Source organism: Aquarana catesbeiana, linkage group LG01, assembly GCF_042186555.1.
Source record: "Aquarana catesbeiana isolate 2022-GZ linkage group LG01, ASM4218655v1, whole genome shotgun sequence".
In the NCBI taxonomy this organism is placed as follows: Eukaryota; Metazoa; Chordata; class Amphibia; order Anura; family Ranidae; genus Aquarana; species Aquarana catesbeiana.
In genome coordinates this window covers 776,265,752-776,285,324 of record NC_133324.1, presented here as the reverse complement: position 1 = coordinate 776,285,324, position 19,573 = coordinate 776,265,752, and the positions used below count along the sequence as shown (strand labels likewise).

The 19,573-nt window shown below is 38.0% G+C and overlaps 1 protein-coding gene and 1 long non-coding RNA gene across 4 annotated transcripts in view; one reads left to right on the top strand and one right to left on the bottom strand.

Moving 5' to 3' along the window:
- LOC141113390 (uncharacterized) overlaps positions 1 to 1,207 on the bottom strand; it is an 86,765-nt gene extending 85,558 nt beyond the window's left edge. The window contains exon 1 of one of the 3 annotated variants that reach the window (XR_012236772.1): positions 988 to 1,207. This is a non-coding gene — a long non-coding RNA (uncharacterized lncRNA). The remainder of the gene's footprint in view (positions 1 to 987) is intronic. The other 2 variants (XR_012236770.1, XR_012236771.1) reach the window with 2 other exon arrangements.
- Positions 1,208 to 1,290: 83 nt separating this feature from the next.
- HAND2 (heart and neural crest derivatives expressed 2) lies at positions 1,291 to 5,245 on the top strand. The gene is made up of 2 exons (XM_073606448.1): positions 1,291 to 2,325; positions 4,491 to 5,245. The coding sequence occupies exons 1-2, from the start codon at positions 1,789 to 1,791 to the stop codon at positions 4,587 to 4,589; spliced, it is 636 nt and encodes a 211-aa protein (XP_073462549.1). The 5' UTR covers positions 1,291 to 1,788; the 3' UTR covers positions 4,590 to 5,245.
- Positions 5,246 to 19,573: the final 14,328 nt, after the last annotated feature.

Sequence of the window (19,573 nt, the reverse complement as noted above, 5' to 3'; positions counted from 1 at the left end):
CTCAGCTACCTTGAATTCATAGCTTAACACGTTCTGTATACTGTCCCTATAAATAACGGGCCATTTATACCTAAATACATTAGGGACCGTCCAAAGTTTATGTTATTTACATATCACATTAGCAAACATAATGTAAGTCATGCACTAGGAGAATGACAGGTCGCCATTAGTATATATGTCTAGGTCCTGCTGATCTGAACACATGCTTGGAAGGACATTTATTATTTAGACACAAATTATTAACAATGTACATGAAACATAAAAGAGCCATTAATTATAGATCAGTAATTGCAGAACAGTAATTATAGCCAAGGACAGGGACATACCTTGTAGACGTCCTAAAGGTGCAATGCTTTTAGGTAGCAAGCAATAAAGAATACAGTATAAAATAGACATAGAATAAACAAAATAGGAGGTAGCATTAAATCAGAATAAAATACAAAGCTTTATGGGAAAGAGAGAAATAACTGAGCAATGTACAATAAGCATCTGATACATCTACGTGTTATAATATAAAATGTTCTAATAAAGAAATTTAAAAAAAGTTGCAATAGGATCTAAAGTATCTAAATGCAATATAAAGTATCTAAATGCAATATAAAGTATCCAATTATAGCTCAGTCCAGGCACATACTCTGTATGACTTTCTGAAAGGTGCAATGTTTTTGGGTAGCAAGTAATAAAGCAGGCAAATATAAAATAGACATAAAAATAAAATGAATAGGAATAGCTTTAAATCAGAATAAAATATAAAACTTTAGGAGAAAGAGAGATAAAATTGACAAATGTAAAATAACCATTTTCTACAACTACATGTTATAATACAGAAATTTTAAAAAAAAGTTATAATAAGATACAAAATATCTAAATTCAGTATAAAATATCTACATAATCACACGTAATTATAATAATGTGTCATAATAATAATAAATCATCTATAATGACAATAAATTCTGATAGCAAAGTTGCCCAGAAAAGATACTGTACCTGAATTGGGTTAATCCAGTTTATTGATTAGTATCAATAAATGTACATCAATCAATCAATAAATAAATATACATGTGTGTGTATACTGTAAAGCATCTGCTGCACACTTGCATTAACCTCTGTCGATGGAGGAGTCCTTTCTTGTTTTAATGATATTATGGTTGTGCAGAGGCAGCCAATCAGGAAATAGAAGTCCTACAATTAGCAGAGTGAACATCAAAAAGGTTTATGGCTGAACGTGCGCGGCCACGCCCCTCCTTGCCCGGGATTGGCTGATTGGGCCTCTGACGACATATATTAACCCCAGCCTCCCTGAAGATGTAGCTGTACATGGAGTTGTTGCTGGGAAATAGTGCCAGTGCTGCAGTATGGGGTGCAGGGAAGACACAGGGAGGTAGGTCTCCTGTAGGTGTCTGATGAGACAGGCTCCCCTGTCTATGGATGGAAGGGGTGCAATGGATGACAGCTCCTAGTGACACCTGATCAGAGATCTTGGGGAACTTCCCGTTGGGGACTATGGACAAGATTTACTGCTGTAAGTAACAGATCACTTGATTGCACCTAATGCAGCTGTTTTATGGCAGGACCTTGACAACTCCCATATGCAATGCCTGATGCCTTCTAATACTTGAATCGTTCAATAGATCTGATTGTTACCTGCTGCTCCATTGACAGTGCGATCTGATCGGGGATCTATCTATGGAGAGCTGGACATAGACGATCTGTCATCCCCCCCCCCCTTGTCTTCTATTCCTCAGCCCAGACCCAGGGAAAGGACTTGGCACAAGGTGCAGAGGAGCCATGAGCCTGGTCGGGGGATTTCCTCACCACCCGGTGGTGCACCACGATGGTTACCCGTTTGCGGCCGCCGCAGCCGCCGCCGCCGCCAGCCGCTGCCACGAAGAGAACCCCTATTTCCACGGCTGGCTCATCAGCCACCCCGAGATGTCTCCCCCCGACTACAGCATGGCACCTTCCTATAGTCCGGAGTACGCCAATGGCGCGGCCGGCCTGGACCACTCCCATTACGGGGGTGTCCCGGGAAGCGGGGCCGGAGGCTTGATGCAAAGGCCTGTGAAGCGGAGGGGGACCGCCAACCGCAAAGAGAGGCGCAGGACTCAGAGTATAAACAGCGCCTTCGCCGAGCTCCGGGACTGTATCCCCAATGTGCCCGCCGACACCAAACTCTCCAAGATCAAAACCCTCCGACTGGCCACCAGCTACATCGCCTACCTCATGGATCTGCTGGCCAAAGACGAGCAGAATGGGGAGACAGAGGCCTTCAAAGCTGAGATCAAGAAGACTGATGTCAAGGAGGAGAGGAGGAAGAAGGAACTGGTCAGTACACATCAACCAACACCTCTCCTTATTATCCCATGGACACAGACATCCATACAGAGATACCTATACAGCTAGAGTTATATAGGGACTGATTCACTAAAACTGGAGAGTTCAACATCTGGTGCAGATGTGCATGGTAGCCTATCAGCTTCTAACTTCAGCTTGTTCAAATACGCTTTAACAATAAAACCTGAAAGCTGATTGGCTACCATGCACAGCTGCAACAGATTTTACACTCCCCAGTTTTAGTAAATCAAACCCATAGATAGGTGTGTGTGTATATATAGAGAAAGAAAGAGAGAGAGAGAGAGAGATACAAAGATAGATAAACATCAACAGTTAGAGAGTGATAAATAGATAGATACATACATACATAGATGTAGATAGATAGATAGATAGATAGATAGATAGATAGATAGATAGATAGATAGATAGATAGATAGAAAGATAGAGATATAAAAAGAAATACATAGAAAGATAGATACAGAGAGATACAGATAGAGAGATGGAAAAGCCAAGAGGTATCAGCACAAAGATAAATAATAGATAGCTATAAAAAAAAACATAAAAAAGGAGATAGATAGATACAGAAGTCAAAAATATAGATTAAATAATAGATAGATAGATAGATAGATAAAAAATACGTAGAAATATAGATACAGATAGAGAGATGGAAAAGCCAAGAGGTGTCAGCATAAATATAAATAATAGATATATATATAAAAAAAAGATAATTAAAAAAAGAGATGGATAGATAAATAGATAAATAGATAGATAGATAGATAGATAGATAGATAGATAGATAGATAGATATACAAACCTAGATTTTTTTTAAAAAAAAGCCATAGATAGATAGATAGATAGTTAGAGGTTAGCAGTTATCAACAAAAAAAAAAACAATTAAATAGATAAAATATTACACTACAGGGAATAAAATAGATCCACAATCAGTGTACAAATCTATAACAAAAGAAAATAATTCAAACATTATTGCAAACAATCATATGCATTATCCTTTATATATAAATAAATATTATATAGAAAGGTATAAATATATTTCTCTAAATGCATTAATATATGGATTCGTGTAATATTAAAGTGACATATATATATTGATAGAAGTAAAACATAACAACCTTGTGCAGAGAAATACAACAATTCGAAACAGACTATGTAGACGTTCTGCACAATATTTATAACTACACACTGATATAGCTATACATGTGACTCCGTGAAGTATATTTACCTAGGTGTTTAGTAAGTTGTGGTACTGTTGTATGGTTATATAAACGTATTTTAATGTGATTTGCCTAGTAAATGTATCTTTAACACACATTTATATTGTATATGTATGATAATAAATATATAGAATATATATATATATATATATATATATATATATGTACGAAATGTATGAATATATTCAGATTGTGATCATCATTACATAGATCGATAGATGGATGGATAGATAGATAGATAGATAGATAGATAGATAGATAGATAGATAGATAGATAAATAGATAGATTTTCTGATCCAGGAACCGTATTCTGTTGTCTGGGTCTGATCAGAGGGAAATCTCCTCTGTAATCCCCACAATGCACATGTGAATGTATTTATTGTTCTATGTAATGTTTAGTGTAGATTGCAATTATCATCCATCATGCAGAAATACATTTTCTGTGCAACCATTTCTGCAATGTAAGAAATAATTTCCTTTACACAAATTACCATTCCCAATCAGTCTTACAAAAACATTTACACACGGACTTATTTGCAAGCCTAACATTTTTATATTTAGAAAAATCTTTTCTTACAGTAGCTGCTCACAAATACTCTGTACCCGAAAGAACGATAGATTGGTATATGAAGAACGTACACGTTTATGGATACAAATATTAAAATAAACAACTGCTCTGCGTGATTTTTAGTTTATACATTTATTTGTAGCATTCCCTATAGGAGACGTTCTCAGATGTATCCATTCTGATTTTAAAAGTCGACGAGAAGGTTTGTTACAAAGTGATAGTGAAAGTGAGTGTCAGCTCTTGTGCAGCAGGCCCCAGCTAGGTAATCCATGCCATAGAAGAGCTCTGTAGAACTAGCAATTGCTGATCGCCTGGCTTTAATCTGTACTTCTCTCTGTTTTCTCGCCTGCTCCCAGAATGAACTCTTGAAAAACACAGTTAGCAGCAACGATAAGAAAACTAAAGGGAGGACTGGCTGGCCTCAGCATGTATGGGCTCTGGAACTTAAACAATGATCCATCCTCTGAACTGATGCAGAATGAAGACTTATATCAAAGATACTTTCTGAAAAAATAAACTCCTGTTAATTTATGTGCAATCCCCCCTCCTCTCCCCCCCTAAAAACAAAGCACCCACCTTGTGGATTTCTGCAGAGAAGCATTCCATTATATGAAGAAGAATCTACAGGTTCATGGCAGGGGCCCCTGGCTCCTGTGATTGTTGCAGTATTTCTCTGTTTTGTACAGAAAACACAACACAGGACGAGGACACCCGGCTTCCTGGCATTCGTATGTATGTGAAGTGTACTTGACCTATGGGATATGATAATTAATATAAAAAGAAATATACTGACAGGAATCGCTGCCCCGGTGCTTCCTTTCGGTATAGGGCCAGTCCCTGTGCCAGCGAGCTCTGCCACCCTGACTGCAGCGCAGTGCCAGTGCAGCAGATCCCTGAGGCTGGGGACCGGGCAACTTACCTGCTCCTTTTACTTGTTGTCTTGTTCAGCATTTGAAGTTGTTTCATCTACTTGTTTTGTTGTGCACTTCTGTCCAGAATTGTGGAGATTAATTAATATTTGAAGGTGTAAATCGTTGTAAGTGATCAATAAACCACTGAGTGTCTTTTTGTATATGTTATGTTTATTATTCAGGGTAAAATTCGCAAGGAACACAAGGTAAAAAGATACAAATCTGCAATATCTATCTATCTATCTATCTATCTATCTATCTATCTATCTATCTATCTATCTATCTATCTATCTATCTATCGCTAGATATTGATAGATAGATAGATAGATAGATAGATAGATAGAGATCTCTCTCTCTCTCTCTCTCTCTCTCTCTCTCTCTCTCTCTCTCTCTCTCTCTCTCTCTCTCTCTCTATATATATATATATATATATATATATATATATATATATATAATCTGTATGATAGATAGATAGATAGATAGATAGATAGATAGATAGATAGATAGATAGATATTATTGCCCTTATACACAGAACTCAGGGCACACAAGGTAAAAAATGTCTGCAATATATATATATAGTGTTTATATTTATATATAATAAATCTGATATATATATATATATATATATATATATATATATATATAATTAATAATAATATTATTATATATATTATAACAATATGCAAGTACAGATATATACATAGAATATTTCTATACATGCATTTTTCCATGTGTTTTCCAAGAAACTTAAATATCTCACAGCTAGAGTAAAATGATGTACTTTTTTTTAGTCGACCTCCCTGTTATCCCTGATAACATGAATGCATTTCTATGACATTGTTTTTAATTATTAATATTATTATTGTTATATTTACTCCTAGTAGCAATTATATTTAGATTGTTTTAAGCTGTGTAAATGTATACATAAACACAAATAATAGGCTGATTTACTAACAGAGGTGAGATAATGCAATCTTGTGAAAGGCACATTCCTGTTTACTTATCATCTACACATGATTGGAGAATGGATGTAAATATATTCACAACTTATTGTGTGTGAACATTCTCATCTCTTTTAATAAATCAGCTAATAAAAATCAGGAAAAACGACAGATTAAAACAATCATCTATAGAAGGTTCATTTATTCTCTGAAAATTCACTGAAAAAATAATAATTTGAATTTTATTTGGTCATAGCTTTTTTTTTGTATATAACTAGTTGTGATATGTGCTATGCTTAGTCCATTACTGTACTTTAAAGTATCAACAGTCATAATTTATGCAGCTTTTGTTGTGTAGTGAACACAAATATAATAATTTAAGAAAGGGGTTATTATGACAATCAAATATAATTGTCATAGTAAAAAAAAAAAAAATATATATATATATATATATACATATTTTTATTATATAACCCCCCTTACACACACACACAATTACTTGATAAATAGTTCTGCTATAATTCTTACTTCTGGTAAACCATTGGTTTGAAATAATGTTATGTTTAGTTCATTGTGTAGATCCGTTTTAATTTCTCTTTCCTATGTATAAGCTTGTACAAGAAGCTGCAGGGGGAAACAGAGAGGTCCCAAGGCCTAGTTATATTTGTGGCCAGCTATAAAAAGATAAGAGAAACCTTGCACCAGGTCCACATGTGTGGGTTGAAGGGTTACAATAACTGACCAGTGTGTAGTGCCCTTTGCTGTCAGGGGTCAGGGGCCTGCCGTAATCTGCCCTGCCTTGTGCACAAAGACACTTGCTAAGGTTCACTATAACTTACCAGCCCAGCTTATAGATAACTGAGGTGACCCAGTTTCATAAAGAAATGATAAACCAGAAGCTAAATATCAAATATTGATACGGGGTAGTAGCATTAGAGCAGCATTATTTATGGCAAAGTGCATTTAGTTTTATTAAAACACCAGGATATGGATCCTATTTTTTTTAAGTGACAGCTATTTTCAACCCAGTTGTCAGATGTTTAAAATAAAGATACTTACCTTCCTGAATTGAACCTTTTGTCAGGAATAGAGCAACATCTGAGAAATGTTATTTATGAGTAGTCAGCAGTGGAAAATCACAGTGCCCAGAATTAATGCATTCTTACATTGCAACATTAATCTGGGCACTGACAGATTTGGCAAAGCTATGATACTTTGTGTAATTAGGGAGCCACTGCATGAACAAATGTTCCTTGAGCAGGTGACAGATACTCTGTCAGGTAGATATATTATAGCCCACAGCAATCAGTTCTTTTTAGTCTTCCATTGCTAAATGGGTAAAAAGAAAAAGAAAAGGTAGAGTGTGTTTGGATGATAAGAGCATGAAAACACATCATCCATATACTTTGATGAATAAAGACTATAGTAAAAGTTGGGCTGATCCTTATAGACTCTGTACTCCCCAAACACCCAGTCAGCTATAGGAGGAATCATCTTGTTTAAATTCCCATGACCCTGACCGACTATTTCAAGTGGACTCATGCTAGGATAAAAATGAGTCATTTTCACAAATCAGTCCCTATGCAAAACAGATAAGGGGTCCAAAATACACAAATGTATATGGGTCTTATGTATATGAGACTAAGTACTACAATTTTAGGAGCAAGATTGTTAAAATGTATCTAAAATCCTATACAAACAAAATAATTACTCTCTCTCTCTCTCTCTCTCTCTCTCTCTCTCTCTCTATATATATATAAACTGTGCACATGATAACCAGGCTCAAGCTATCCTTTTCTGCTGTAGCTTTCAAAACAAAAGCTAACACTTGACTGGTTGTTATGACCAGCCCTTCTATTTTCTCTCCCCCCAACTTGGGTCCATTGAAATAGATGGCTTACAAAGGGAGTATTTTTTTTTTTTTGTCTGTGCATCCAATCGCCTTTTTTTTATTTCCCGAACATAAACACAAGCTAAAAATAGAACTCATTTATTCAAATACTAAAAAATCTAAATTAGAAATAAATAAAAAATCTAACAAATCATAGGATACATATTAATATTTTTTTATATATCTATAATTCTGCTTAGTCAAATTAGTTAATACAAGTTTTCACGAATGTGTATTATATCCTATTGCCCTATGTCTGCTGTCAATAGCACTTATATGGTTGCCAAGCGAGCTAATTACCCGCAGCCAGTCCTCTACTGTTCTTTTTTGTGCTGTATTGTCATTTGTAAGCCAGCAATTACTCCAGATTTATTCGTGTAGGTGACAAGAGCTGAGGTCCTCTCAATATTTCAGAATTCTAGTAAGCATCTGATCGTACAGAGAATCCCGCTGTGAATACAAATTAAAAGCTCAGAGTTTTAGTAGTCACGGGGCTTTTGCCAGCTAAGGAAATCTTTTTAATTACTCTGTAATGTGGATGTTGCCTTTTTCTAGAGAGTAATCACTCTCAGAGTAAAATCTCAAGAGCCCTAGACAGGCCGGAGCCAACAAAAATGTAGCTTTTGACGTTAAAAGCTAAATGGTGGAGCTAGACTGGAAGAGGGGGGAATTGATTGGGAGATTGGGATGTCAGTAGACTGGCCTCCGGTCGCCTTGTAGGGCTAGTCCACAGCTTGATAAGACAGGCAGCATGGGAGCCCCAGTATCTGCTCTGCTAATCCATTCCCAGCACTGTCCTGCTCTGCAGTGACTGCACAAAGGTTACCCTCTCCCTACATAGCATGGCTGATGAAAGCACTCCTCCATCCAATGGCTTTACTACAGTTATTGCAAAATGATCACACACATGCATCAGTATACAAGAATTCATTTCCATGTCAGAAACACACAGTTATTTAATTATATGTATTGCTCTGATCAAAACGGCACCACCTCCATACGGTTATATATGTGTATATACCTAGATAAAAATTGAGAAAAAGTTTGAGAGAGATGGAGAGAGAGAGAGAGAGAAAAGTATATCAAAGTATGCCTATTAGATACACAGATGTTTATATTATCTTATTGTTACTGCTTTATAAGGTATATTGAGAGGGCTGTTTACTGACTTGAATATATATATATATATATATATATATATATATATATATATATATATATATATATATATATATATATATGTGTGTGTGTGTGTGTGTATATATATATATACACACATATATACTTTATAGATATTAATCTTTATTGTTACCGCCTTATAAGTGTTTTAAGTATAATGAGAGGGTCTTGTTTCTTTTATATATATATATAAAGAAAAAAAAAAAAAATATATATATATATATATATATATATATATATATATATATATATATATGTGACGTCCTTAACTTGTATTTATATGTGTTGCCAGGGAACACAGGAATCCACTCATTTTATATACAATTTATATATATATATATATATATATATATATATATATATATATATATATATATATATATACATATACACATATGCTTTATACATGTCCGTTTCTATGTGTTCCAGAAAGCACAGATATTTATTCCATATATACAGTATAAGTGCACATATATATAGATCTCTCTCTCTCTCTCTCTCTCTCTATATATATATATACAGTATATACACACGTTGCATATAATGACATGTTTGTGTATGTGTATATATATATATATATATATACAGAGAGAGAAAAAATAAAGCGATTTCCTAAGGTGACAGAAGGCTCCGTAGAAAAGCATGATTTCATGGGTTTGTCCAGGGCGATAAGGCTCGTTATCAGCTTGCCTAAACAGAGCCAGTGTTATGAGGAGCAGTTAGCTGGCTGCTGATAGTAGTGGGGTCAGTGGGAAGTATTCAGTGGGAAGTATTCAGTGGGAAGTATTGGGAGGAGTGAGCAGGCTGCTCTCTCTTGGATTTGCCTGTCACACGGTCCTATGCGAGTCTTTTCAGGCCGTACTTGAAGAAACAAGGGAAAAACCAGTTTGTACATATTTCACATTGGCCCGATGCCCCCTCGAGAGGGTAATTATTGTTAATTTGTTATTATTGTCAAGATAGGGTCAGAGATAGCCCTAATGAGGGTGTCTTATTGAAGAGTAACATAGGTGAAGTCTTTTCTGTCCTGGGGGCTCAAAAAAAAAAAAAAAAAAAAAGACTAACAGAACTGCTAGAAATGTTTCACAATTTAGATGGAATATCTGAAAAATAAAGTGCATATTGGAAACATGATATAGAAGGTGAGCATGCAGAGATCACATGATGTGGATGGAGGAATTAGATGACATTGTTTCCATACTTTACATAATAATGAGCCTCTAATGATTGATATAGATAGCTTGTAGCAAACTTCGGTGAAATCTATACCTCTGAAATCTATACATCTTTACAGCGATGGGTTCTGTCCAGGGTAGAAATAAAGGTCCCAGACTGTTTTTTTTTTTTTCTTTTTAATTTACATATGAAAACGATGCATTAAACTTGTCTGGATGTTTTAAGAGAACAGAGCTTATTTGATAGAAAACTGTCCTCTAATAAATTTCCCCCTACACCTACTGTGTGGATGTACATCCATATAACTTCACTTGGCATTAGAGGCTGGTTTAGTAAATGAGTGGATTAACCCTGTTTTCACTGCAAGCACTCAAGGTTTCATCACTAGGTCTAGCAGGGTTAAATCAGTCATTTTCTCTGAACCTTAAAGAGGAACTGCAGTCTGCTCACATAATTTGCAATAAAAACATCTTTGCCATTCTGCAGCTTCCCTCAAACATATTATTTTCTATATACTGTGATTCTGTACTTGCCAAATATGCTGCAGAAATCCCCTTCCACTGAGTCTGGCTGCAATCATCTTAACTGTGGGCAGCTGAAGCTGCTGCCTGTTCACTTCCTGGATTTACACAGACACTCAGAGGCACACCTCCAGCAGCTCTCATTGGCCCTCTTATGACTCATCCCCCCTCACTTCCTGGCAAACTCTCACAAGAGTAAGCTGTGCAGGATGTCATACGCCTAGGCTTTTTACCAGACAAGAAGCAGGCAGTGGGCTGTATAACATATTTACTGGCAGAAAAAAAAAATGTTTTACTATCCAAAGTTAAAACAACAAGAGCAGAGGATTTAATAGATGGAAATATGAAAAAATACTGAAGTTCTGCTTTAATCAGTGAACACAATCCATTATACACACACTTCTTTAATAAATAAAACCTTTTTTTCGTAAAACCTAAACTTTATTAGCAGCAGCAGTTTATTTAAAAATACTGGACTCAATTATTAGGTTTTATGAGTTCATTTTAATTATACTGTTGACAGCAGATCAGTATTCAGATGCGATGAGTTACAACACTCGACTGTTCAATGCACTTATATAAAGTCACTGGATGTGCAATGGGTTGTTCTGAGAATGGGGATACATTATATTGTTTGTACATACTAAACTCTGGAGTGTGCAGCAGATCTGTATTTGGTTAATATGGGCTTGATTTACTAAAGGCAAATTGGTCTTTCACTTTGCAATGGAAATTGCACTTTGCAAGGGAATTTGCCCTAGAACTCTGATTGTGGTGAAACTCTGCTGACGTCCATCATCCAATTCCGTGCAAGCAAAAATGCAGTTTTTTTTTTTTTTTTTATCTTGCTTGTCATGGGATATTATTTGCAAGGAGAAACTTCAACACATTCATTAAGCTATGGGGTAATTTCCATTGCTAAGTGCAATTTCTCTAGCAAAGTGGACATCCAAATTGCTCTTTTGCACATTTCACCGTTCCATGTACATTTATAGGGAAGGGTTTACCAAAAGCAGACAGTTTACTTTGCAAGTACATTTTTCCTAGAGGGTTTGGTAAATTCGATGAAGCTCAGCTGACTTCCATAATTCAATTGTGTGTAGAGAAACATGCAGTTTTTTAAATCTTCCCTGCAGGTAAATGGGGTTTCTTTGTAAAGTGAAATTTCACCGTATTCACTAAGCTATGGAAAAAAATCCACTTGCAAAGTTAACAGACCACCTCCTACATGTTTACAGGAGATGCTGGTACATGCCAAACTCAAGTGTACAGTAGATCAGTTGGGATACCATGGATTATTACACTCCACTGTTCAATGCACTATTACATACAGTCACTGTAGTTACAGAGGATGCTGGTAGGTTGCATCAATTTAGTACATCCTAATATGATGCCACGGATTATTATAATCCACAGTTCCATGTATTGTTATTGCATAAAAGTCAGTTAACTTCGCAATGGGTTGCCCAGGTGCACTGGGTTGCCCTGAGTTACAGAAGATGCTGGTAGATTGCACCACTTTAATACATATTAAACTCAGAAGTGTACAGCAGATCTATAATCTGCTACAATGGATTTTTACAATCCATTGTTCCATGCGCTGTGATATATGTGCAGTGTGTTGCACTGAGTTATAGACTGTGTTGCCACCTCATCCCCTTAAAACCAAACACATATGAATTACACAGTTTCTGTGGCTGTTTATGGTGCCTTATCTGCTTTAAATTAGCCTCAAAACCTGTGTAATTCATATGTGTTCGGGTTTACATGGATGAGGTGGCAACCCTAGTTATAGAGGATGCTGGTAGGTTGCACCAGTTTAATACATACTAGAGACTCTGGAGCGCAGCAGATCTGTAACCAAATACCATAGATTACCATAGATTCAATACACTGTTATTACATACAGTCACTGTGTGTGAAGTGGGTTGCCCTGAGTTACAGAGGAGGCTGCTAGGTTACATCCTTTTAGTACATACTAAAATCAGGGATGTACAGCAGATCTGTAATCAGATGCCATGGATTTTTTTTTACAATTAATTATTCCATGCACTGTGATATGTGCAGTGGGTTGCCCTGAGTTATAGAGGATGCAGGTAGGTTGCACCAATTTAATACATACTAAACTCAGGGTGTGAAGCAGTTCTATATTCGGATGCCATGGATTACTACAATCCACTCTTCAATGCACTATTATTACATAAAGGCACTGGATGTGCAGTGGTTTGCCCTGAGTTATCGAGGATGCAGGTAGCTTGCACCATTTTAGTACATACTAATCTCAGGGTGTACAGCAGATAATTGGATACCATGGATTAACACAATCCACTGTTCAATGCACTGTTATTACATACAGTCACTAGATGTGCAGTGGGTTGCCCTGAGTTACAAAGGATGTTGGTATAAATTGCATCATTTTAGTACATACCGATCTCAGTGGTGTACAGTTGATAATCCGATACCATGGATTACTACAATCCCATACCTCCCAACTTTTTGAAATGGGAATGAGGGATACCTATCAGCAAAAGTATGCAGGCATAGGACACACCCCTGGCCACGCCCCCTTAAAGGAGAATTGTACAAAAAAAAACAAGATTGGTTAAACCCACAAGTGCTTTTTTTACCACTACTATTCCTTTATATTGGCTTTTGGAATTTGCAAATTTAGAAATTTAGAAATCAGATGAAAGGTTTAGTGCTGGAAAACACTTTTTGATAGATAAAAAGTCAATTTTATATACATCTATATAGATCAGACCAAAATAAGGGACAAATGAGGAGGAATGAGAGACAGAGGGACATTGCTCCAAATCAGGGACAGTGCCTCGAAATCAGGGACAGTTGGGAGCTATGCAATCCACTGTTCTATGCACTGTTATTACATACAGTCACTGGATGTGCAGTGGGTTGCCCCTGAGTATGCTGGTAGGTTGCATTATTTTAGTACATACTGATCTCAGGAGTGTACAGCAGGCACACACACCATTTAGCAGCTTTGCACAAACAGTGACTTAACAGAGATATCAATAAATTCATTGTGGCGTCTCCCCCTGTTCTGCATCATATGTTTTTACCTATTATGAAATATCCACCCACTCCCCCTCCAGTATTTCCAAGGGCTTATTTCGCTTTGATGAGCAGGTCGTGTAGTTCTGATGACCAAAAAAAAAAAAAGGAGGGGGGGGGATTCATCCGTGGGCAATCTATAAGTTCTTACATGTGCTATTTGTGACATCTGGGAGTGATTAGAGGCCAAACCCCTCCCCCATGTGTGCTGGCTGTATCTATGCATGGAGCCTATAGAGCGGGTGACGTCACATCAGACGGAGCGGAGCCATCCTGCTCCTGACTTCAGCCCCCTTTCTCTGCTGCAGATCCTCGTCCAGCCTATTCCCCCAGCTGGAATGCGGATGCTATGGCACCATCGTCCACAGGATCTTTTTTTTTTTTTTTTCTGCTTCATTTTTTATTTTTTATTTATTTTTTTGCTTTCACAGGTTTCCAGCCAACACGCATACACACACATACATTTTCCCTATCGTAACACCAGGGCTCCCCTGGGAATACATCATTCCTTTCGGTACTGAAAATAAACAGTGAGACTTGTATCTTGCAGCCATAACCTCAGTCTTTATATATTGCGATGGATGGCTCCCTTCCAAGGTAAACAGGCGGCCTTATAATGGCCAACAGCAAACTATTAAATAAAGTGAAACTTTTATGATAATTCCTGTTTAGGGAAGATGTGTTTCTAATCATCACAAAACTGATCTCAGCTGGTAATTACGCCTGAAATGTGATAAATATGAAGTGGGGAATGTGGCTACTTCTCCTTCCAGGCTGCAGCATAGAGTTCAGTGCACCTGTCCTGGCTCCTCCCACTCACACCCGGTGCCATCAGGACACACTAGAGACTCTGGGGCTGACTACCTATAGAAATGAAATATCAGAGACTTCAATTGTGATTGTTCTCTCATCTTATTTCAGATGTGTTCACATTGATCAAGCAAACCTGTGCTAGTAAATACCCTGTGTTTTTATTTTCCACAAGATTGTGTGTTCAGAGTCAACTCTTAACCGCTTAAGGACAGAGCCTCTTTCTGAGATTTGTTGTTTACAAGTTAAAAAAAGTTTTTTGTTTTGTTTTTGCTAGAAAATTACTTAGAACCCCCAAACATTATACATTTTTTTTCTAACACCCTAAAGAATAAAATGTCGGTCGTTGCAATACTTTCTGTCACACTGTATTTGCACAGCGGTCTTACAAGCGCACTTTTTTTGGAAAAAAATACACTTTTTTTTTAATTAAAAATAAGACAAGAGTAAAGTTAGCCCATTTTTTTTTTTTTATATTGTGAAAGATAATGTTACGCCGAGTAAATTGATACCCAACATGTCACGCTTCAAAATTGCGCCCGCTCGTGGAATGGCAACTTTTACCCTTAAAAATCTTCATAGGCGACGTTTAAAAAATTCTACAGGTTGCATGTTTTAAGTTATAGAGGAGGTCAAGGCTAGAATTATTGCTCTCGCTCCACCGATCATGGCGATACCTCACATGTGTGGTTTGAACACCGTTTTCATATGCGGGCGCTACTCACGTATGCATTCGCTTCTGCAAATTGTCACTTTTATTCCTATTACAAGGGATGTAAACATCCCTTGTAATAGAAAAAAAGCATGACAGGACCTCTTGAATATGAGATCTGGGGTAAAAAAGACCTCAGATCTTATATTTACACTAAAATGCAATAAAAAAATAAAAACGTATTTAAAAAAAAATGGCCCTTTAAGAGCTGTGGGCGGAAGTGACGTTTTGACGTCGCTTGCGCCCAGCAATTGTATGGAGACGGGTGGGGGCCATCTTCCCCTCACTCGTCTCCATACCCAGCTAGTGACCGGACCCGATCACCTCCGCCGCTACCGACGGCTCCGGTAAGTGGCGGAGGGCCCCGGCAGCTAGCTGCTGCCATAACAAAGATATCCTCCTTCAAACAGCAGACTTAAAACTGCGGCGGGCGGTCCGTAAGTGGTTAAAGAGGTATCAAAAACAAAATGTTATTAAATTACAGACTGCCAATTCTTGGATGTGGTGGCTGCATTTGTTTTTTTTTTTTAAAAACACTTAAGGACCGAGCCTCTTTTTGACACTTGTTTTTTTGCTAGAAAACTACTTAGAACCCCATAACATTATATATATTTTTTCAGACACCCTAGAGAATAAAATGTTTGTTGCAATACTTTATGTCACACTGTATTTGCGCAGCGGTCTTACAAGCGCATTTGTTTGGAAAAAATACACTTTTTGACATAAACAATAAGACAACAGTAAAGTTAGCCCATTTTTTTTATATTGTGAAAGATAATGTTACGTTGAGTAAATTGATACCCAACATGTCATGCTTCAAAATTGCGCCCAACACAAAATAATCTCCTGCGCTCAGGAGCTTAGTCCATATATAAGTGGTGTAGTGAAACCCTTTGGATAGAATATGGAAAGCCCTCCTCAGAACAATGGCTGTCCCTAGAGCTATAACATATAGAAAAACAGGGAGGGCGCAGTGGCCTTGCACATTACCAAAGATAAAATTTATTTAAATAGTAAAAGCAAGAGTCATACTCACAAACGTTTAAAAAGGCTTAACATTGCTTCAAAAAATCGGAACTGAATCTTCTGCAACTTGAACCAGATGTCATCACAAACGGCTTACATGTTGCGAGGGAGTAGCCTCTTCATCAGAGCCTCAGCGATAGCCGAAATTGCGCCCGCTCATGGAATGTCGACAAACTTTGACCGTTAAAAATCTCCATAGGCGATGTTTAATATTTTTTTTTTTTTTTTTTTTACAGGTTACATGTTTAGAGTTACAGAGGAGGTATAGTGCTAGAATTATTGTTCTCATTCTAACGATTGCGGCGATGCCTCACATGTATAGTTTAATCACCGTCAGCTTGGCGGGACGAGGCGCTTTAAATTTTTTTTTGGTTTTTTTTATTTAAATTTTTTCTTTTTACACTGTCTTTGAAAAAAAAAAAAATTGGGTCACTTTTATTCCTATTACAAGGAATGTAAACATCCCTTGTAATAGAAAAAAGCATGACAGGACCTCTGTAAATGCAATGCAATATGTCTACCTGAAGGTGTTCTGTACGAAGAATGTGTACAGGACGCTCTCCAGAAACATCATTTCCTGCTTGTGTGAGTGGCTCACCGATTTTTTCAGAAGTCTACACTAAGTGTGCTTTCATACTGGAGCATTGGGGGCGTCGGCGGTAAAGCGTGCTATTTTTAGCGGCGCTTTACCGTCGTTTTAGCGGTGCTATTTGGCCGCTAGCGGGGCGCTTTTAACCCCCGCTAGCGGCTGAAAAAGGGTTAAAATGGCTCACAAAGCGCCGCTGCCGCAGCAGCGGTGCTTTGCCGGCGGTTCGGAGTTGCTGCCCATTGATTTTAATGGGCAGGGGCGCTTTAGGAGCGGTGTGTCCTGCTACTTGCAGGACTTTTTTTACCGTCCTGCAAGTGCACCACTCCAGTGTGAAAGCACTCGGGCTTTCACACTGGAGTGAGTGGAGAGGCTCTTACAGGCACTATGCAGGCGCTATTTTTAGCGTTATCACGCCTTTAAAGCGCCTCAGTGTGAAAGCAGCCTTAGATACAAATCAGATTTCAGGCATCCCCTGCAACACAAATGTCATTTTTGGTGAGATACTCCCAATAGGAAATCGTGGCTAAAGGGATGCAGACCCAGCAGCTTTCTTCATTAGAGCTTTGCAGGTGCAGCAGCTGGTTGATAATTATTAAACCACTCCTATTAGATACACTTTCCCAACTGGACACAGACTAAAACACAGGGATTTCTACAGAATGACAAAAGGTAGGAATCTGCAACAAAGTTTGTTAATTAAAGTCCTTGCAATGTACAAAAGTGGAGTTACACTTTAAGTTTTTTTTTACTTTTTTCACCTGGTGATTCAGCCAGTAAGTCTGTTATTTTTCAACTTCTTTTAACAGACCAAGATGTCCAGCAAAAGTGACAGTTAGAGGGTTGAGACAAACTGTTTAAAGCAGTATTAAATCAGAAAACAAAAACAATGTTTTAATATATTGCAGCTTAAAATTCCTTAACCGCTTCAGCCCGAGAAGATTTTACCCCCTTCCTGACCAGAGTGCTTTTTGCGATTCGGCACTGTGTCGATTTAACTGACAATTGCGCGGCCGTGGGATGTTACAACTAAACAAAATTGATGTCCTTTTTCTCCCACCAATAGAGCTTTCTTTTGGTGGTATTTGATCACCTCTGCGTTTTTTATTTTTTTGCGCTATAAACAAAAATAGAGTGACAATTTTGAAAAAAAAGCAATATTTTTTACTTTTTGCTATAATAAATATCCCCCAAAAATATATAAAAAAAACAAAATGTTTCCTCAGTTTAAGCCAATATGTATTCTTCTACATATTTTTGGTAAAAAAATCGTAATAAGCGTATATTGATTGGTTTGCGCAAAAGTGATAGCATCTACAAAATAGGGGATAGTTTTATGGCATTTTTATTGTTTTTTTTTTATTAGTAATGGCAGCGATCTGCGATTTTTATCGTGACTGAGACATTATGGTGGACACATTGGACACTTTTGACACTATTTTGGAACCATTGTCATTTATACAGCGATCAGAGCTATAAAAATTCACTGATTACTGTGTAAATGACACTGGCAGGGAAGGGGTTGAACACTAGGGGACGATCAAGGGGTTAAGTGTGTCCTAGTGAGTGATTCTAACTGTGGGGGGTGGGCTACCACTGACATGACAGATCACTGCTCCCGATCACAGGGAGCAGTGATCTCTGTCATGTTACTAGGCAGAACGAGGAAATGCCTTGTTTACATAGGCATCTCCCTGCTCTGCAGCTCCGTGGCGCGATCGCCGGGACACCAGTGGACATCGAGTCCGCGGGTCCCACAGGCATGGTCACGCTGTACCCGGCGTGGCTCAGCTTCTCTGTCCTCTCCCTCTCCCTCCACTGCCACATTTGGCATCTTTTGGGGAGAGGGGGTACCTGGTTTCGCCACGACAAACTCACCTGGAAGCTTGCCCCCCCCCCCCCCCCCCCCCCCCGCTGCCAGGCCATTCACAAAGGGCAATGGGCTTCATGTATGCACATTAGTAAAACTCCTCTATTCTGCATTAAAGTTACTTACCTGCCTGTCTGCTCTTGTACAGTGAGCCGCACACGTTGAATCAGACTAAACGTTCGTGTATGCATGGGAGTGAGGTCATCCCCACCCAGCCAATGAAAGCAGCTGGCAATCGAGACCTGAAAGCCAGCTGCCCAAAGATGTCAGTGGCCAGGAGAGAAGCTCAGGGATTCCACAATGCTGGAGCCAAGGCGAATATAGTTCTGCTTTAAGCTGATACATACCTGAGCCCTCTCTCGAGGCAATGCCGTGCCTGTCTTCAGCAGCACTGGTCTTTTTCTCTTTTCTCTTAGGACACAAAGGCAGGAGCCTGGAGCCATTGGCTACTGCTGCTGTCAATCAAATCTTCTAAGAAGTGAGCAGGGGGAAGTGGGCAGGGGCTAAAGGCAACTGTATTCTCTCCTTTGCAAAAGTTACAATAATTTTTCCTAGTGCAGAATAAATAAACTGTCTGAAAAAAAAATTGCAAATAAAACTGGCCCTAGAACTATTTTTTGGGACCAGAGAAAGTTATGATGCAAAGGAAAGAGTGCAAGTCAATAGCAATCGGTCTGCTTTCAATGTTTTTATTTCATTATTTTGTACTGGAAAATCTGAAACACTATAAAAAAGTATATATAGTG